At 40.6% G+C, this 21,287-nt stretch overlaps 1 protein-coding gene across 2 annotated transcripts in view; it reads right to left on the reverse strand.

Annotated features, from left to right (window-relative positions):
• Positions 1 to 779: 779 nt before the first annotated feature.
• The window catches only part of STAT1 (signal transducer and activator of transcription 1), a 29,350-nt gene continuing 8,842 nt past the window's right edge, over positions 780 to 21,287 (reverse strand). For both annotated transcript variants that reach the window (XM_052791502.1, XM_052791503.1), the window contains 18 exons: positions 20,819 to 20,910; positions 20,043 to 20,194; positions 19,609 to 19,767; positions 18,128 to 18,220; positions 17,628 to 17,687; positions 16,366 to 16,395; positions 16,186 to 16,279; positions 15,224 to 15,265; positions 14,063 to 14,146; positions 13,430 to 13,528; positions 12,791 to 12,926; positions 10,868 to 10,923; positions 9,601 to 9,695; positions 7,080 to 7,219; positions 5,504 to 5,689; positions 4,781 to 4,856; positions 4,207 to 4,309; positions 780 to 3,619 (listed from right to left, as the gene is read on the reverse strand). In XM_052791502.1, coding sequence (XP_052647462.1) covers positions 3,596 to 3,619; positions 4,207 to 4,309; positions 4,781 to 4,856; positions 5,504 to 5,689; positions 7,080 to 7,219; positions 9,601 to 9,695; positions 10,868 to 10,923; positions 12,791 to 12,926; positions 13,430 to 13,528; positions 14,063 to 14,146; positions 15,224 to 15,265; positions 16,186 to 16,279; positions 16,366 to 16,395; positions 17,628 to 17,687; positions 18,128 to 18,220; positions 19,609 to 19,767; positions 20,043 to 20,194; positions 20,819 to 20,910 — 1,721 coding nt within the window. In that variant the 3' untranslated portion in view covers positions 780 to 3,595. The remainder of the gene's footprint in view (positions 3,620 to 4,206; positions 4,310 to 4,780; positions 4,857 to 5,503; positions 5,690 to 7,079; positions 7,220 to 9,600; positions 9,696 to 10,867; positions 10,924 to 12,790; positions 12,927 to 13,429; positions 13,529 to 14,062; positions 14,147 to 15,223; positions 15,266 to 16,185; positions 16,280 to 16,365; positions 16,396 to 17,627; positions 17,688 to 18,127; positions 18,221 to 19,608; positions 19,768 to 20,042; positions 20,195 to 20,818; positions 20,911 to 21,287) is intronic.

Below are 21,287 nucleotides of genomic sequence, written 5' to 3' on the forward strand. Positions count from 1 at the left end.
TTGAAATAAGCCTTCAGTCATAGGGAAGGCTGCCCGGGAAAACCTACTCTGGTCATTTCCATTGTGCAAAGCTTACAGGAAACCAAAATGAGTTTATCTGATCTAGCTTTGCTTTTTTTGGTTTTTTTTTTGTTTTTCTTTTTGTTTGGGTTTTTTTTTGTTTGATTTCTTGGGGTTTTTTTAACCTGTACTTCTAGAGTTGTGTCCTTTCAGTGGTTGCTTTTTGTTAATGCTAGGGTTCTTAAGTGGATTGGCCAAGTGCCCTCAACAGCTCTAGCTTTCTCTTGCCTACTCTTCACTCCTGCTATCCTTCATCTCACCAACAGTTTCTTTCCTTTATTGTTCTTCTGGCTGTGTAGTTAATATAAAAGCCTGACAAGTGTGAGGCAAAGGATCATGTCACTTACCAGCCCCAGAGAAAAATAATGCAGCAGTGGGCTGGCTTGATAGCTCACGAAGTTCAGCTATAGATCAGTTATCCTACTGATCAACTCAAATTAGAAATTCAAGTTGAGTTTACTGAAGCTTGGTTGGGGAAGAAAAAAAAAAAAATCAGTGATGTGCTACAAGCAATAATAAAATTACACTAACAACCACCTTCTAAGAACTCTGTAATGCAGACTGACCTGCAACAATGCAGTCAATTAGAAGCAACTATTCTTGCCTTAGGCTTCAGAGCTGTAACAAACAAGTTTAAAATGAGATGCAGAGTAAACTATTGGCAGATACATCATCTTTATAATAGAAGTAGCCGAAACATGAGAGAAAGGACAAAAGTGTCAACTGACAGTTCCATTTATTTAAAATGGCAAAAGAATATTTCATTGGGGAAAAAAACATTCTTTTAGAACTATTGGCTGTGTAAAGACAAAGCCATGAATAAGGCCGTTGCTTTAAATCTCACAAGAAAGTTTCACCACGGTCGATAAAATTGAAGTATAAAAGTAATGAAAACAAACTGCTGCATATAGAACACGAGCACAAGGTGTAGCTCAAGAAACAAATACTGCATTTTTTTGCATTACAATACAGATCCGCATTCAGCTCGTTATAATAAGATAAAAGCATTAAGTCACCAGTTGTGATATTCTGTATCACTGTTAACCTCAGTAACCCAGGGCACCAAAACTAAGTCAGTTTAGCAATGCTTGCCATTTAAATACATATGCTACATACTCTAGGTAGGTCCTTTAAATTTTCTTTCTCTCGAGCTTTTGCAGGGGGCACATCAGTCTTCCTAGGCACAACACACTAAATTGAACCAGTCATTTATTTTCTAAGCAGCAGCTGATCGATCTAGCATTTCTGAACAGTAGAGAAGCAGCTCTGCAATCCCTGTGAGTCCCACTGGCCACTGCTGCCCTTCCCAGGCACTGGGAATAGAGAGCAGTGGCTTGAGAAGCTGCAGAAGCAACTGGGTCACTCACAGCCAGGTTGAGGTTGGCAGGGACCTCTGGAGGTCATCTTGTCCAACACCCCTGCTCGAACAGGGTCACCTAGAGCTGGCTGCGCAGGTCCTGTACCTAACACATGGGACCTAGCATGAGTGTTTGTTGCACCTGAACACTGGTGGGGTCACTATTAGCTATCTGCATAGACTGCCGTAGGGCTGTCAGGATGCAGAGTGCAACAGAGCAAGTAGCTGATGGTGTTGATTTGAGTACACTGAGCGGCTGCACGTCGGTAATGCTGTCTTATAAGGCTGTACCCTGGCTGGGGGCTGGTGAAGTGATTCACTGGCGCTGTGAATCCTTCCCGGCCAAGGACACTTCACCATATTTTTAATTGTATCCTTTAATCTCGTATCTGCTATAAGGGATAAGATGCTTTGCATTAATTAGAGTCATGACATCATTAGATTCATGTGATGATACCAATATGATAGTTACCATTGTTTTAACTGTAGTATTTTGCACAATAATAGTAGCTGTAAATGTTGTTATTTTGGTAGATCAATTAAAGATTATACTCAGACAAATAACTACCGAGAGTAATGTCTCTTACTCGAAACTTAGGAATGATTAAGATTGAACCACAACCCTGTAAGATACCTGTTGAATGTTTTCAGACATTACTAACCAGATATTGAGTATTAGTTATCCCAGCTCTATTCGATTTGGTTTTTGAAGCTTGAGTAGATTGACTGAATTTGGTATTTTGGAGACAAATACAGCAAATTGAATTGGGCGAAAGTAAGACGGGTGAGAAGAGCTACAGGCCGAAAATTATCACAACGTCATTACGAACCAGCCCTCAGCTACTTAACCTCCCCTTTCTGAAATCTACCCAACATGATCCCCACTTTTAATGGATCATGGCAGTGTTCTGCAGTCCCTCTGCTCAGCTGCATGCTAATTACCAGTCTGGACTAATACATGGCCTTAGTAGAAGAGACCAGCTGCTTAAGATAACTTCGCCTCTTAACTGTGAGTTGTTAATTATCTGCAAACATGCTGAGAAGCAAACCTGTTCCTCCTCTGGTGGAAGCACATCTTTATCCTTCTAAGTACTAGAGATTGCATATCCTGCAGCCATTACTCAGTATAAATGTAACTTCTTCACTTCCCTGTGCCTTATCCCCAGTTGCAAAAACACTTCATTATCAAAGCCTGTAGGGTCTTCTAGCTATTCAAGTCAACAGTTAAATAAAAGCCCTGGTTCATAGTACATGAGAAAATTAAGTTCCAGTCCACCTGTTACAACCTAAATGGGGCATGTATTACCATAAAAGATAGGAGTGACCAGATCCTCACCTTGGTAGATTAAGCACAGTGAGTAAAAACATACTCCAACCCCTTTTGCACTCTTTAAGAGTAGGTTCTTGTTTTGTCCAATACTGTTGCTAGACAGCATGACTGCCGTTTGTGGAGGCTTTAGTCTTGATTGTACAGGTTGAGTTGCAAGCTCAGCATGTGCCAATGCACCTTTAAGGTGGTGTCCTAAGCAGTGCTTGTTATGAGAAAGATTGTGCTAAACATCCTACACAAGACCTTGCCTTAAGAAACAAGCAAAAATGAAACGCAGGTAACGCTTAGGTTCTCTCAGTATGCTATGCCCTTAGAAAAGATAAAACCAGAACAAACTTCAGCAGCATGTGGATTCAGTGTGGCATGTACCTGCAGAGTGTTTCTCTTCTCCTTTCTGTGATGCAGATGAAAAATCAAAGCTATGGAAGTTCTTCAGAAGTAGTTATGCCAAAGATGCAAGCCTTCTGAATAGAACCTCTGCAAAAGAACTAGCTTTCCTTTGAAGCCTTCTATATACAGCCAACTGTTTTAAATGTTAAAATTAACTAACTCCCTTAAACAAAAAAATGCATGTTTCTCCCGTCACTGAGACCTCTCATTCCTATCCTCCTCTCTGGTATGGTTATCTCATTAACTGGAAATTCAACAAAGAATTTCTAAACAAAAAAAGTGCACATAAGGAGGCTACTCAGACTGCTGTTTATATTCCCATTAGTTAAAAATTGCTACTGGACCTTCAGGTTGAGAAACCAAAGAGTTGAAGTGAAGCGTGTCACCAAGTCATTGACTGCAGAGCAGGATGCATAAGCTAATCAGCTGTGTTAATGATGCAGTAAAAAGTTCAACCTTTAAGTTGAATATGCTGAACACATCTGCAACAAGAAAAATAAATGTCAATTAAACAAGCCAAGTAAAGCCATAATACTCTAGTCTTTGCTAACCACAGAGCACAACCAGGTCCTCCCCCAAATAGCACCAGATTCACATCTTGGGATCAAAGTGTGTGTGGGGGGAAAGCCATGCTTTAATTTGGAATTTTTTTCTGAAGTACAATGCAGAAGGACAACACTGCTCTGTTAACCAGCAGCACCTTGCCAGCTTTGGCAGGGCAACACTTCTAAGCTGCATACCTGCTCTAGCTTCCCTCCCCAGCCAGACCCCACAGAAGGACTACAGCGTTATTCCTTCCTCCCTTCCTGTCTTCCCTCCCTCTGCAACATACACACTGGAAACTTTGCTCTCCTCTTCTTCACCCCTATCCCCACAAACAAATGGAAAGAACAACTGAGAGCAATCCCAGTCTAACTCTGGATTCCCAGCTTTTCCTACGCATTTGAAGAGATGCGTTCTGAAAGTGTTAGCTTGTGTTAAGTGTCTGATGTACGTTTGAAGAGGAAAAAAAGGAAAAAATTAAGTTCCAGCTCAACCCTCTCGCAAAAGGCTGTTTTATGATACATACCACAGTGTCAATCTCTGCTGGGCCCACCATCCGAGAAACCTCATCAAATTCTTCAGGAGACATGGGGAGTAGATTTTCTGGAGACTGGAGCCTGGAAGGGTGGCTAATAGAAGGAGAAGAGCAGGGACAAACCTTCACTAAAGAATTGAGGCACAGCTGGGCTACCATGTCTGGCTCTTGAGTCCAGAAGGGCTGCTAATAAGGTCTCTTGTGAAGAAGACCTAGCCTGTGAGCAATACACCATGCTTTGCAAAGGCAGCATGGCTTTAAATGAAAACTGGGACTACTCAGTGATCTACATTCTAATCAAACAAGTCCAACAAGTCTTTAAGAACTTGCTTTTCAAGCAATTATTTGCCAGTACAACTTCCTGCAAGTTTCTAGGGTTTTTACCTAAAAATGAAGTTTCAAACAAACACAGCACTACATGAATGTGGTGTGATCGGATCCTTAAAGAGAAAGAGAGGAAAGATTTGATGGGGTATCTACACCTTAAATACTGTGAAGAGACATGAACTACAGCTAAAAAGTTAGGATCGGTTCCAAGAAATCCAGCGTTTCTGTAGAAACTTACACTTCAGATACAGAGATTAACTCAGTCTTGATGTAGCCGTTTCCCTTGGGACCATCCAAATCCATAGGCTCTGGTGCTTCAAGGAGAAAAAAAAAAAAACCAAAAAAAACTTGTTTTTTTTTTAGCAAGCTCACTTCACATTGCCATCTTTATTGTACCAAAAATAAAGCCTGTGACCCAGATAATATGCAAGTCTCTCTCTCATGAATTTTACAGCACTATGGTTAATTTATTCCATTTTTAGTCAGATTTTCTTTTTTGCTTTTCCCCTATAGAAAATGGGGAACAAAACCTCCCCTGAAGTTTGATGTAACTGTATCAACACATCCTGCCAGGCCCACACAGGCAGGCTTTTACACATTAGTCCTGTGTTAACAGTCAAATATGAGTCATGGTTCCAGCTGTTAGTGGGAACCTACATCCCTGAAATACCTCACAGGCTCCCATGAAAGCTGAATTAGAGGGCAAGCGACAATTATGTTTTCAGTTTTTGACCTAACTAGATTTCATGATGTACCTCTTTAAAACCAGACCTTTTCTTAACCTACTAAAGCTTAGGTGCCTGTTCTCACCTTCCAGCTGAGCAGCACTCAAGCATGGGATAGGCTGCCAAGATATTCAGTCCAACTGCTACCCTTTCCTTCTATGCCACAGAAATTATACAGCACCCAAGTACCTCAAGAACAAACACCACACGCTGTATAAGCTATTTATAGCACTCACCCTCCTTAGGCCTGGAGTAGTATTTGCCAAAGGCATTGTCTTTGGGTATATCTGGGTACAGAAATCTCAGTGGATTTTCTGGAATGTTTTCAGCTGCCATCACTTTGTAGTTGCGAATGATATCAGGGAAAGTAACAGCAGAGAGCTCCTTCTTGGTGTATGGTTCCACCGAATGGAACTGGGGCTCTGCAGATGAAAGAAGCAGGGACTCTTAAAGGTGGTTTCAAAGTTTATTCTGAAACTGTCCAGAAAATCTTCAGCCACTTCCACAAATTCAGAGGTCACGTGAGCAAAAGGCTTACCTGGATGACACCTACTGTGCTGCAGGTAAATATTTAATGATTGTCAAAGGGAGCCCAATTGTTTTGTGGGGTAGGAAGGCATATAGGGGGATAGCACATAGTGATGGCTCTTGGTGTATTTTGTATTCAGAATGACTGGGGTGACCTGTCGTGGAAATTAACTGCAATATTTCATTAACTAATTTGGTGCTACCTTTTCAACCTCCTTCCAAATGATGTCATTCAAACTCTACTGCCTATTAGAAAGTTTGATCCTAATACTTGGAGCTCTTATGAGTCATAAAGAGATAAAGCTTCCTTGAATGCTCTAAATACTATCACCCTTCTTCGCTTAATTTTTGGATGTCTCGGGTATGAAGGCAGCAAAAGGAAAGAAATCATTCAAGTACATTCAGCAGTTTCTCTTCCAGCTGTTGTAGGACTTGGGCTCATTCAAGTGAAGTGTCAACAGCTGCACCATCCTGGCAGGTGGGGTTGATTTAAGTTGTATGATAAGGGAAGAACACTGGTTGGGTATAGGGGAGGTGTTTTTTTTGTTTTGTTTTGTTTTTTTCTTTTCCCCTCTTCTCCCGCCCTTCTTCTCAGCTTTTAAGTCTTTAGGCTTCCTTGAAAGAGGATGGTGGAGTAGTCTAGCTAACTGAAGAAACAAGCTCTTCATCAGTCCTTCTTCTGGAAATGGGAGGAAGGAGAAATGCTTGGAAAATTAAGTAAGTGAATATGTGGTTTACCTAGGGAGAATGTGGGAAGGAAGGAACAAATGTGTCAGACCATGCGTTACAGAAAGCTGTTTGAGAAAGGAGCCTTGTACACAAGGTGAAGTAGTGGGAGAGAATGATAATACCGAGAGGGCTGAATGTGGCTGTAGCGAACTTTTGCTGGGAACGAAGTCTCTGATGGGGAAGTCTCTGCTGCTATGGGTTTGGAGGGAGATGCAGGTGTGTATGTACTAAGCGTGTCTTGTTAAGAGAGAACCTAAGGGGGCAGAGGAGATGGCCTAGGCAGTTTGTCCTCAACAAACCTCCAGGCCAGAAGCAGTACCTGGGAAGTGTTTCTAGTCCTATCTGAAACCTTGAAGAAGCCACTACGTGGCTTATGAGCTACACCTAGTAAGGTACCTGCCTGCTATTGCTTGTGGCCTGTTGCTTGTAAGGGTGGGGACTGGTAGAGTGGTGTATTGCACTGGTTCTTGGTGTAAAAGAGAAGAGCATAAAGACTTCTTGTTCTGATGTAAGCTTGTATTTTGAGGACAAAGATGTTCTCTGTTACTGACTTACCGTTTTGAGATCCTTCTACCCAAGTAAATGTGATTGCTCCCTCTCTGCTGCTTTCACTGAATCTTAGTAAAAATGTTCCTGGGCTCTGGTCCTTCAATAAAGCACGTTCTTTCTCTTTACTGATGAAACCCATGATGCAGCTGTAATGTTGAAAAGAAAAAGTTGAGTTTACTTCTTCGATGTAAAATCTAAGCTGTGCTGGGCTAGCTAGGAAAACTAAAAAAGTTTTGTCACTTAAAAGAGCTGAAGTACTTGTAAAAGCCTTACAGAATGCTTTGTCCTGTGAACAGCTGGAAAGATAGCAGTAGGACAGACAGGCTGAAGCTGCCCTGTGGAAGCCATGAATCGCTGTAGCGATTCCCTCAGCGCTCTTCCTTTGGCCCAGTGGCTTATACAAACATTATTCTGAGCTCGGAATAAAAGAGATTGTCCTTTGCTGTTAAAGCTGGGCTGTGGAAGCAGAAGTTCTATGTGTGTAATACGGTCAGATCCCAGCTAGCAGCTTTAACTTCAAAAGTATATTAAGGAACAGTTGTTTCTCCTCTTTGGCTGATGAAACAGTTTGCTAGCTACCAGATTGCATTCATAGAGGTGTGGGGTTTGTTTTATTCCTTGTGCACATTTTCTAGATGAGCTGTTAAGCTTGTGTGACTTCAACGCCCCAAATTCACTATGCTCAGCAAATGTCACTGTGTAGGCAGGCAAGGAGGCCAATGTGGTAATTATAAGAAATGGATTGGTCTGAACAGGTACTGGGGAGGGAGTTGTACAAGCTAGCACTAGGGCATAACCCTGGTCAAACCCCAACTGCTTTTTTAAAAAGGTCAGAATTCCTTTGCACTGCTTCTTATTCCTCAAAATACTCTATCAATAATGAAGTTTTAAGGAGTACTACTGTCCTGCACATTAAGTTAAGTGCTTTTTTGCACAAAACCTACTAAATAATCATGATTTTCCTTAGAATTTCAGATGATGTAAGCTGTCCTGTTTTATGGTCGTGTTTTGTTGTGGGGTTTTTTTTGTTGTTTTTTTGGTTTTTTAAATGGCATGCTTTAGGTAACAAATGTGTTGGGTGGTAAATATCCTGTGTATAATGAAAGTCTTTTGCCTTCCCAGCCCTCAAGTATGAAGAAAGGCAAGTGTTCTTGAGGCTGTAATACTTAATCTTTTGTATACAAGGAGCATCTCTATCCTAATGAATCCTATGTATTTGTCTCTTTCCCACTCAAGTATCTTTACAGTTGGCAAGAGTTTTCCCTTCAGTTTCCCTTTTTGCCTTTCTAGGAAACAAAGATCTGTGACTACCCAATAAAGCTAACAGAGAGGAAAAACTAATAGTACTAAATTTCTGGTTTTGATGACGTTCAGGATTTAACTTGCACCTTTTCTTTCTGTTAAACCCTAACCAGGGGATTGCTCTCATAACTGAGAGCAATGAGTAATCCTATTCAAGACTGTATACTATCAAAGCCACAAACCCAATCCTGTAGGCACACAGCCATACTGAGGCAGAACACCAAATAGGACAGAACTGCAATTCTGCTTCAATAATGGTGGGAAAAGTTCCCACTGCACTGGTGTCCACTTAGCTAAGAAATATGTAGGTTTTGGGCAGTGAAACTAGGCTTGTACTATAAAGGGCTTTGACAGAACTCATCTGGAGCTAGGGGGTAATAATTTGAAGCCTGCTGCTGAATGTAGCAAGACAGAGCAATCCTGATGTTGTAGATCCTGCAGACTTGTGGGATACTAGGATGCTCCACTGTAAGTGTGCTATTGACAGGGTTTCATAATGTGGCTAAACCTAAAATGCAGGATTGTGACCTTGGCTAAACTTGTTTCTGGCAGCAATTACTTCTAAAATCGGCAATACCAGAGTCGAAAGTTTACTAAACCAGTATTAAGGGGCAAATGGAACTCGTTTTCCATCTGGCAGAGTCTTACTGCTTAATATACTCTATTAAAATCAGTAAAGACTACTTTCTGGACTCATATTGAAGATACAGAAGTTCAGAGTCTGGCTGCTGCCACCTACAGGAGGTTCACGATAATGTTGGCTTGTGGGTAGGTCTTTTGTTTGTTTTTTGGTTGTGGTTTTTTTTTCGTTCGGGGTTTTTTTTTTTGTTTGTTTGTTTTCTTAAGACGGATGATGACTTTATGACTTTGTTGTACTTCAGTCTTCCCTGTCAAACACAAAAGAGGCTCTGTTCTGGGGTGTGGAAAGAACCTACTTGCAGCAGGAGCAGAGGCAAAAAAAAAAATTCTAACATTCAAAGCTCTGCTCTGTGACCTAAATGGGACAGCTTGGTCATCTGACGTTTTTGTTTTAAGCAGTTGCCTCATTAGAGGCTTCCTCACTACTACAATTCATTTGCGTCGGACTTTTCTGGTTGCAAGTTCCACTTTATTGGATCCAAAGTTATCTGCACAAACAACCTCACAACCTGAGGATGCAACTGCTAGTCTAAATGAGAGGTCTGAGGCAATGACCACATCTTTGTTAACTTCACTCATGTCTTACCCATCATTCCAGAGACACAGGAGGTGTTTCTTAATAAGCTCCAGGATTCCCTCAATCCACAGCCAAAAGGGGAAATTTTTATCGTTTATATTTTCCTGAAATTCAGAATATGGAAAGGTGGGGGTAGGAGGGGGAGAACAGGGATAATGTACTGTCAGTTTTGTTAAGCCGAGAGAAAGCAAGCTCTCGATCCTTTCAGCATCTACTTGTTCTTGCATTTTTCTCCCCGCTTTCTTCTTTCCCACCCTCCCTGTATTCTCTTATGACTTTTTTTTTTCCTTTTCTGCTTCTCTACTCCAGAAAAACAGAAACTATTGGGAATGAAGCATTTACTGAATCTTAAGGCAAGAGGCAGTGTGAGAGAAATGCCTGCCTGAGCCTACAGTACCTACAAACATATGATCGGTCACCTCTCATGCAATGACACTGATCTAAGAGCAGAGAAAGGGCTCTGGTTCTTGCCTGGGCACTGTCCTTATCGGAGCTCTTGGACGTCCAAACCATCCCATGGGGCTTTCAGCCAGGATGGCTAGCAGAATAGCTTAGAGACGCTTTCTGTTCTGACTCAGATTTCAATTCTTTGTGAGACACCCATACTAATGAACTTGAGTGCTTGTAGGTCACCAGAGCTTTGCTCTTCCCCTTGGAGTCTGCTCCTGCCTGCTGTCATGTCCTGCTTATCTATACCAGTTCAGGGTCTAAAGCCAAAGAAAATGTGAAGAGTCTTCCTGTCTTGCTGCAGCCACGGTTATGAAATCTTATTATGTGGCTTTCTGCCATCATGCTGACCCTCTTAGCTGCCCTGTGCTAATCCTTACCCTAATCTAGTTGCCCCTGGTCTGGGAAATGTCCTTCACTACGACTGAGAAGAATTGTTCACCTTGCTGGGTTTTTTTGACACTTTCTGTAATAGTTAAAATTGAGAACTATTCTATTAATAGCAACTGCATTAATAATAATGAAGATACTGTGTTTGAAACATGCATTTTCCTATATAGTTTACATGGCTCAAAAGCAATCTCAAAATCACCTACTCCTTGCTATCATAAGCTGTTTTTCCTCCTGCTGCTGCTACTTTAACCTTACCACCAAAACCTCCCACAACCATGTAAGCTCTAGAATAACTAGGGTACACTTCTGAAAAAAAAAAAAAGCACCCTGAAAAAAAACAAACCACAACAACAACAAAAAAACCCACAACAAACAAACCCCACAACAAACCGACAAAACTCCCTCCTCCATCTCAATTTTTAAACTGTGTTCATACCTTGCAGAATCTTGTCCAAGGAATAAGGCCATCGTGAGATCCTCCACTTGTTGGCCCTGAGCAGAATAAATTGACTTCAGTCATGTTCCATAAGTTACTTAGTAAGGCTGAAAGGAAAGTACTTATAGCACTAAGTTCTGAGTGTTTATTTACACCTCTGAGCTGTTGGACTAAGAAAGAAAAGAAATGGAAGGCTACTGTATTTTCACAGCTAGTGCAGGGAGAGCTTGCAAAGTTTCCCTCTGGAGAAGTTCACTGCATCAGAATGACCAAATGTATTTAAACAGACCTTGCGTAATGGGCACCAATTCATTCTGACACTTTCTATTCTATGCTATGCTACTCCTAACACCTGCCAGTTCCAAAATGCTTCCAGGAAGGAGACTGAAATCTTGCACATCTCTTCTCCAGCAAAACAAGAAAACTGCAACCCATAAGCTTTTCAGTAGGAGCTCAGCAGACCCTACAATATCCTTCTGAGATTAAGCACTTTCCTGTCTTGATTCTGGTGGCTTGTAGGCTTTTGCCCCAGAAACTCTTTGACTTCTAGGTCTACCCCAACCACAGACTCATCTCATTCCTGTTGCAATCATTTCCCACTGCCTTCTTATGTCAACAGTGTTTCACAACCACAAACAAGCCACAAAGAAAATCCTATGCTGTGACTACAGCAGCTAGAGCTTTGCAGACCCTGACTGTATTCAGAGCCAAATTCTTACTGTTACAGATCATGCTATGGATTTCAATAAAGTCAGAAATATGCTGCTTTTCCCTCTCATATCCCTAAAAATAAATTGGATTAGGGAGCTTGTTTCTGATGCTGCTAGTGTCAGAGACCAAGATTCTGTCAACTTTCACATCACAAAAGCAGCAGGTGAGCTGTATCCTGGCACCCTGTTAGATTCTGTGTCCCCTTGCACTAAGGAATCCTGAATATATAATGTTCAACTACCTGGATTTTTTCTGGTAGCAAAATACTTTTAGCTGTAGAGATAAGATTTAAATAGCAACCCTACTGTTACCAGAGCTTGACAAAAATCTCTGAAGCTCTCAAATGCAAGTTGACCATAGAAATATGTCAGTGGTCACTTTGTTTTCATGATGGTTAATTAAACTAAAAAAATTACTCTCCTTGCAGAACTCTGAAAAGTTATCTATTAAATCAGTAAGCTTTTTGTCAGATCTTATGTCTTGGGGAAATTAGAGGAAGGGAATTAGACCGGAATGCTGTACTTACCACCTAGACCCACTAATGTCAAATCCCTTTAAATTTAAATGCTTCCTGAAACTTAAGGTGAGTGGAATACACTGAATCAACAGTATTTTTATCTAGGGTCTACTATACAAACTCAGTAGCAGTGTCAAGTGTCCTGCCTATCAGGCAAACTGACAAGGAGTTTGGAAACAAAACTCATGGTTGATTAGGCTTTTATTAAGGACTCTCATCTGGGAGATGCTCAATTTGATATCCTTCAATAGTTTCATAGTGTTTGCACTTTGATATTGCAACTGTGTTTATGCAGATAAGAGTAAACCCCCACTGTAGTTGGGGGCATGCATGAAGTTAAAATAAATGGAGATGGAGTTAAAAACAAAACCAAAAAAATGCCTAGAAACAGCCATCTCAAAGATTGACTAAGCATGTGCATTACTTATGTAGCTCTTTAAAAGGCCGAAGTAGCCCCAATCTGCACTGCCCTAATGCACAGAACTCTTAAGTTAGAACTGCAGATTTTTTTCACGACCTGACCTTCATTTACAAACTCTACCATACTGAAAACTGGAGAACACTTCATTGCTATAAAGCAATATTGTATGAGGGGAAAAGGTGTGAGAGGAAATTAAAACTTAAAATAGAATGCAGAAAAGATGTAGAATTAGCTTAAATTCAAACAGGCCATCTGTGATGGAAGCAGACCATACCAAGTAGCTTCTCTCCCAACATGTTCAGCTGATCTGCATTAAGTCCTCTCTTTGTTACAGAAGAAAACTGCCAACTCAGAACTTCAGAAAGTTTAGACCACTTTGCATAAGGTGGATTCAGAAAGAAGGACAAGTTCTGGAATGGAAGGGAAAAAATACAATCTATGGTTAATAAACATTAATTTTGGAATGCCATTTGAATTTACGAAAGTGTACTGCCAAAACAAAATGCAGATTTAAGAATGGATGTCAGCTTGACACAACTCTGCAAAAGCAAAAGCTATTCTGACAGGCACTTTTAACCAGGAAAAGTAATCTCTGGGACTCTGCTTTGGACATGTCTTCTCCCAGTGGGTAGAATTCCTAGATTACTCAAGTGCACTGTATTTGAATTCTTGAATGTTTATTTGGCCTCTTGTTGTGTACTGTATATACTGAATACAACGTATACGATCCTTATATGGGTTTCAAACATTGCTCTGTTTAGGATAGGGAAGTAAGTCACTGTGCCTCTCTCTACACTTGAAGGCCATTAAGAGTCATCTGCATGGAAAAAAATGCAGCAGCCACTTGTATACAGTCAATGCTTAAAAATGACACATAGTATTTCTGATACAATTTTTTTTTTTTTCCAAATACCTTGGGATCAGTAGACAGCATGTTGAACCATAAGATAGAAGCCCATCCACTTGGAAGCTGGCTCACGTTTGAGATCACAACAATGGGAAGCGAGGTGGTCTGAAAGTGACCCAAAAGGAAACATGTCAGACTACCCTGTACTGTTGCTGCAGTCCTCCTCTAGATTACCCACAAACCAATTTCCATTGTAATTCCCTGCTTGCATGGTCTTAACTTTTTCACTCAAAGTTTGTATGTAGGGGAGAAAATGTCAGCATGATGAAGTACTAGAAAGACTTAGGTGATTTTTGTCTGATAAAGACTTTCATTTCGTGTCAGTTATAGCACTGATATTAATGGTAGAGTTCTAGCATATTGCTTCTGAAATAAACGGAAAGTGGTATCTAGAGAGCTTAAAACACAGGGCTGGTTATCAGACACTTTGCAAAGCACATCTACTCTTATTTACCCAGAAATTTGACAGCATTCTCACTGTATGTGTCTATACAGAGATGTTGTGAAGTGTCATTCATATATTTTGAAATAACTGAAAGTGCTTGCTATCCCAGTACTTAAAAATTAAAAAGATAGTTTAGATTGTCAGCATGAGTAACATACAGGAATTTAAGTCCATCTGATTCATCTAAGACATACCTCTAGGTCTATTACTAAGCCAGGCTGACACAGCTGCGTCTCAAAACTCAGAGAGTGAAGCTCTTCAGTTACAATGAGAGGACCCTTTAAAAAAAAAAAACAAACAAAAACTTTCAGGGACTAAAAATTGCTTGGGGGGAAGGTAAGGGGATTTATCATGGGGAAAAACCTTTTCTGCCCAAGATTACTTGCTGTAGACCTCAGAAACACTTTACAAGTTGTCCTGGTTTCAGCTGGGATAGAGTTAATTGTCTTCCTAGTAGCTGTTATAGTGCTATGTTTTTGAGTTGGGTATGAGAAGAATGTTGATAACACTGATGTTTTCAGTTGTTGCTAAGTAATGTTTAGTCTCAAGTCAAGGATTTTTCAGCTTCTCATGCCCAGCCAACAAGAAGGCTGGAGGGGCACAAGAAGTTGGGAAGGGACACAGCCAGGGCACCTGACCCAAAGTGGCCAAAGGGGTATTCCATACCATGTGATGTCACATCTAGTATATAAACAGGGGGGAGTGGGGGGCAGGAGCATCGCTGCTCGGGGACTAACTGGGCGTCGATCAGTGGGTGGTGAGCAATTGCATTGTGCATCATTTGTTTATTCCAGTCCTTTTATTATTACTGTTGTCATTTTATTAGTGTTATCATTGTCATTATTAGTTTCTTCTTTTCTGTTCTATTAAACTGTTCTTATCTCAACCCATGAGTTTTACTACTTTTCCTGATTTTCTCCCCCATCCCACTGGGTGGGGGGAGGGAGGGAGTGAGTGGTTGTGTGGTGCTTAGTTGCTGGCTAGGGTTAAACCATGACAGAAGCCAAAGTCAAGTGACAATGCTAACTTCCTAAAACTGCCTGTTAGAATGGCAGGGTTTTGTTGGGTTTTTTTGGCTTCTACCTAGAAGCCAAAGAAAAATCTGTCTTTGCCAGAAAGTCCTGTTAAAGCTAGATACCAATGAGGGAAAGTCCAAAGGGACACCATTGTGGCGGTAGTTCTCACTTCTAGACACCTCCTACACAGATCACTTCCTAGAAACACTGAACTTCCTTTCCTATTGATCTGTCATCCTGTGTATTTCTTCAGGGGGCTGAGCAGAGCATTATCTTAAAAGCCTGAATGCCTTTTTAGTATTATGCAAAAGCTTTACAGACAAGGTTAGTGCTGCTTACCTCATTTGTTCTGCTTCCTGCATTTTTCTGTTCTTTCAGTTGCTGCAAATGAACAACAAAAAAAAAAACCCCATCACTCATTTACCTCAGCCACAAATGAAAGTGGTAGAGGATGGAAATGTTTGCATGCCCTAGTTGCTCAATGGTATGCAAGCTTGCTGCCTAAGTATCTGATTCTATTTAGTTCTAAGCTGTGGAAGCCAAAGGATTAAACTGTAGGTAACTACTGTTCTTTTATAAACTATTCGTCTGTGAAAATAGATATTGCACTGTTATAATGTAATGCCTTTATGTAAAGAGGCCTTATAAGAACAGAAGCAATGTGAAATCAGGAAGGATCAGATGAAATACTCGTTTATCAAAGTACCTCTCTGAATTGGACAATAAACTCCAGACAGTGTCTGTTCTGGATGAGGAAGGGAGACTTCCATGTTCACTGGTTCAAGACTTGCATTTTTCCTTTCCTGTTAGTAATGATGGAACCAATCTGATTTATCTCACAATCCGCAGATCAAAAGTGTTGTGTAGTCTGCTAAAAGCACTGAATTTCTTGTAGCTGCCCACTCCTAGACAACTTTCATCTTCCAGACTCAAAGTTCTTAAACTACTCCAAGCTTTCCTACCTATGGACCTTCCTCTGAAAGGCCCAAAACAGCATTTCTAGGTTTTCTTTTTCTCCTTCCTCCAAAGAACTCATTGCAACATAAGCTGTATGGCAGCAAATATTCTTATTTGCATTTCTGGCCCTGTTTCAGTGACAAAAGCAATAGCATTTCAATTGAAACAGGCCAAATACTTCAAAAAGGGAAGAATAAAGAAGGAGAGATGATCATAGTTCCTCTTACACAAGGGTGAACAATGACTTCAATAAAAAAAGCAATTTGTTTCCTTCCTACCACACCCTCTACCCACACAATTAAATGGATGTGTCAATAAAAGAAAAAAAAAAAAACCAACCCTACCAAGTGCCTGAATTCTGCTGCTAGACTTCCATTAGTAGATTCTTCCATGTTCATTACTTTTGTGTTTGTTCCCAAAATATTAAATTTCCTGAACCTTCACAAAGAGAGAGAGAAAAGAATTAAGTCTCAAATTCACTGAAAGAACCCAATATTAACATACCAAACTGTGATGCCACATACCCTTTGACGGAGTTCTTCTCACTTACATCTCTGTCAACAAAAAGAAAAGACAAATCTTTTCAAGATTCTGACACAGAGAAAATGTACATGTTTGTTTTAGTAGCTGACAGCTGACTGAGAACTGGCAAAATGCTTCTGTGAAATCTTTTGTGTAAAAGAGGAGGCAATTGGTTCAAGCAGTCAAAATACATATTGTGCTACATAGGCTGTCTCTTACTGAGGCTTAAATTTTGCTATGGGGGCTTTATAATCAAAGAAAGTCCTTTCTTTTACTACATAGGTTTTAACTCTTGCTCTGAGAAAAAAATCTACACAGTACTGTCATTCTAAATCTGCTTTCAAACCATACAACTTGTTGAATAAATTGCTGCATCACTTGAATTGGTTTTCCTACCACTCAGGATTTTACTGAGTTGCATTATACCTGGTGCACTTCTCAAAGCCTCAGCTCACACATCCACCTAAGAATTTCTTTTCCTTTTCCCCATTCCATGCAAGTTTCTGGACCCCAGAGCTGTTTCAAGTGAACAGAATGCCCCCTAAAGGCTTGAGTGGGAAGACAAAAACCCACCTGCTTTCTTAAAAGCACAGCCACTATCATTATTTTGGAGAGCCTGTTACATTTCTTCCCCTGCCCTTAAAGAGCTAAATTCATCTGAACCATAGTGCTTGTAAAAAGCTGAACTTGCTTACAAAAGATTGGTAGTAGACTGTTTAGATTGCTTTAAGTTTTTCACTAATTGAGAACATGTCACAGGTTAAAGGTAGGCTGTTTATACCCCTAGTTCAAAGACAGCTTTAGGATAGCCAGATTCCTCACTAGAGGCTACCCAAAAAGTAAGATATTTTAAAGACAACGCTGAATTATGTGACTGGAAACAGTGGAGTTCGATTCTACGCTTTCATCTAGTGCTAGCCCAAGTGAAACACCCACAACAGAGAAGTGGTTTTGCAGTGCATGTGCTGTCCAAGTGCTGCTCTGTGCATAGACTGATTTAGCAGTAGTGAGCTCTCCTCAGCGCACCTGAGAGGAGCTGGTGGCAAGAAGCTGAGGCTGTCTGTGCTTTGTGACATGTCTCTGACAGCAGAGAGAGATTTAGAGCAAGGGCATGGGTAAGAAAAAGGGAGGTTATACCTGCTGCCATGGAGAACCAGCCTGCTCCTGGCCAACTCAACACTCAAACTATGACTGTCTTTTGGATATCTGAACATGGGGACTGCTTACCATTAACGTACACAGGGATGAGAAAAATGCAACGTACTTATCAAATAAAACTTTCACTTTCAAGTTGTAGTTCAACTCCTGCAATTTCACCAGCAATCTGGAAAGAGAATTTTTTTTTTAATAACTGAAATTGCAAAAGACAGGTTCTCTTCTATCGCATTGCTTATCACAGATATATTTAAGCTGCACCACTCAGGGCCACATACAGGCTCCAAGCTTGCTCCATACAAGATAGCATTTGGAGAGGAACCTAGATGGGCAAATGAGTTATTCTTTTGCATGACAAAGTGGACTGCATGTGTCTTCTGCTGTTTGGCTGTGTTTCTTATGCACTCAATACCCCCCACTTCTGGTAAAGGGTAAAAGCTGAATCCAAGCTAAACTTTGCTAAAAGATATCCCCCTGCCACATGGCACCTTCCTCCTCCTGACCTTAGCACTTGGGCTACAGTGTAAGATGTGCAATCGTCTCAGCTGTTGGAAGTCAATGACGTGAAAGGCTTACCACAAAACAAGAAGGGGCAAGGGGAAAACATACCTCAGCTTTACTGTAAACTGTACTCCCGTCTTCAGGACTAATGGCCTCTGAGGATGTGTTGGCATGCAAGGCTGCCTCTCTACTACAAAAGAGCTATGGAAAGAGCAGATTAAAGGCACTTTGATTTATCAATGTTGTCTTTAAGGAATAAGAAATTACATTAAAAGTGAACTTTAAAAGAACAGTGATTTACCAGTAGTACTATAGACTTTATTCATTCAGTTTCAGTCTACACAGAGGTCTGTGCGCTGGTTTCTTTCATTTGTATCAATGGGGCTAGAAATATTCCAAGTATAAAGTGATTTCATAAGGGTTGGCTTTTACTAAATACACTGATGGCTTGAGGAGGGAGAGTGCTACCTCAAACTTCCCTGAAATCAAACAGCATGTAAACACTGTGATGTAACTAGCATAATCTAAGTGAGGAGTGTTGCTTCATTTGCCATTTCCAGTGCTTGCTAAATTCTTACGGTTACAGTGCTGTGAGACAGTGCTACGTAACAATGTGTGCCCAAAGGCTAGATAAGCTAGCTGGGGATTTGATGAGGGCTAGCTAACCCCACGAAGCAAACTCCTGAGGCTAACCTGTTCTGATACACCCCAAACTGTTGCTGTCTCGGGCACCTTTTGTGTAGCACTGTGCTGCATAGACATAAATCCTGAAGTATTTCTACTGTTACCAAGTCCTAGGCAGCATGGAGACTTTTCCTTCCACTATACTCACAGGCAAGATAACTAAACAGCAGCTGGACTTTTACAGCTCTTCCTCAGTGCCTTTGCTTCATTGAAAAGCAGTACCTGTGTCTTGCAATTGGAGATTAGTGGTCAAAGCATCTGAATGGGACTCTGGAAACCTGGGTTCTAGCCCCCCGTAACAGGATGTTACCTACTATATCTAAGCCCCGGCTCTTATCTGCTAGATTCAAGTCTTCTGCAGCATTAATTTTTGTCTACTGTATGTCTACAGAATGGGACTCTGATCTTACGTGGGGCAACTACCAGCTACAGTAACTTGCATCATAGAGAATATACAGAGGTAGGGCTGGCCTCCCTATGCTGGAGACAAAGAGGATATGTCCAGAGACAAAGGGTTGGAGAATCTAGTGTGTATTTATCTTGGGCATAGCTTCATGCAGATGGTTTCTTGCCTCCATTTACTTGAACTTTGCAGGGCTGAAGCTTAAAGCAAGAAATGGACTAACAAACTAGGAGTTTGATTTTGTAATCAATGCACGCTGTAGCATAGCTCCTCCTAACTTAAATGATGACTGATCACAAACCCTTTCCATGGGCCTAAACCTGTGGAAACCCTAGATAGGCTAAATCTCAAAAATGGTCATTTAGTTTAATGTTTGTGACAAACTCAGGAAAACCTCAGAAAATGCAAAGTTAGCACGCAGGAAATATTGAGGGAACAGAAGGGAAGGTGCTCTCCATCCATTTATTTATGCAAACACAAAAAGACCCTTCTTGACTGTTACCTCTGGATGAGTTGTTTGAAAAGACTGTATGTTCGGTCCTGCAGAACTTGTTTATTTTTTGTGATGGGATCAGGGTCATAGGTAAACTTCTGTTCCAGTTCCTCAAGCTTTTTGAGCTGCTGACGAACTTGCTGTAGACTTTCGGCAACAATGGTGAACCTACAATTATACAATCTTATTACTTTTAGCATGTTTTTGTATTGTAATAATGCTGAGACACCAGTCAGGTGACTGTGCCTTTGGACTAGGCAGTGCACAAAGAACACTTCCTGCTCATTGCAAATGTGGTGAGGTAATAAAATAAATGAAATGTAGTTACACTATGACAGAATGAAAATGTGTAATGTAAATAATCAGTCTATTTCACAGATCTGGTGTTCCTTCATAACACAGTTCAAGTTCCTCTCCAGTGCAGTCCTTGACTAGAAACTTACCAGTTCTGTAGCTGGTCAAGACAGGCGTTGGGTGGCCCACCAATGCATGCAGTCTGTTGCCTGTGTTTCCACTCCACCAGCTCCTCATTAATAAGAGCACTCTGTGTGTGCTCTGTGGTGTTCAGCAGCTGTACTATCTTGTTCACCACTTCCTATAGAGAATATTAAATTATCCTGTTTATTAAAAATACTTCATACAGGAAAATAAGTACTATTTTAGCTCATGCTATCTGTCTTGCAAAACTCTGCAAGAACCTCAAAGTAATAGTTTCTGTCAACACATGATGTTTTTTAAAAACACCTTCTTCTTTTTAGCTGGAGTATTTGCTAGATTAAGTGGAGAAAAAAAGCATATTCAGTATTGCTGAATTCTGAAGAGCTAGTGTCTTGCATCCAGGTCCCAAGTGTATATCTGGGATCACCCAGTGCTTGCTGTAGATTTGAGCACTGCAATGAGAGTGAGCACGTTTAACTCTAATATAGCCAGTTTTTTAAATCAGTGTTTTCCTCAAGAACATGACTACTGATATGACGTCTTTTTCCTTTCATTGTTCTTTTAGCTTTACCTGACAGTTTGATAAAGGTTGCTAGAAGAGAAACGAAATTGCTTACAGAGATCCTAGACTTTCAGTCAGGATGGAAAGAATGAAATCTTAGTTCAACTGAAAGTAGTAGAAAAGTTTTCTTTTGCATAATTTGTTATGTCAATCCAATGAAAATGAACATATGTTCAAAATGAAGTGCTGTTGCCTTCTGAAAGAAAACTTGAGCGCTACCTTTCTCTTGAGGTCAAGTGATAAAAACATCTTCTTGAGATTCATCTGTTCTTTCTTGAATTCCTCCTGTGACACACCATTGGACTCAAGCTCTGTAAAATAAGTCCCAATTGTGAAGGTGAGGCTGAAGGAGTGCTGAAGTATGGGTGGGGGAAACACTGCGGGGAGGAGGTGATCTGCCTGGCTAATGTCAAGTGAAGTATATCTTTAAAGCTTAAGAGAGCAAATATTTACTGCCTCCTAGATTTTTTTTTTTTGATTCCTCCTTTCCCCCTTCTGAAAGGACACAGTCTATACTTTAAGCACTAATGCAAGGAAAAGCCACTATCCCAGTAATTGAGATGTAAATTTGCTTGCTTTTCAGAGCAAGAACCTGATTTAAAATAGTGATTATATTGTGTAAAGATACACACTGAGCTATTTGTTCTCATGCTGACTTCAGACATGAATCGTTCATATTACTTAACCT

The sequence above is a fragment of the Harpia harpyja genome, chromosome 7 (genome assembly GCF_026419915.1).
Source record: "Harpia harpyja isolate bHarHar1 chromosome 7, bHarHar1 primary haplotype, whole genome shotgun sequence".
Lineage (NCBI taxonomy): Eukaryota > Metazoa > Chordata > Aves > Accipitriformes > Accipitridae > Harpia > Harpia harpyja.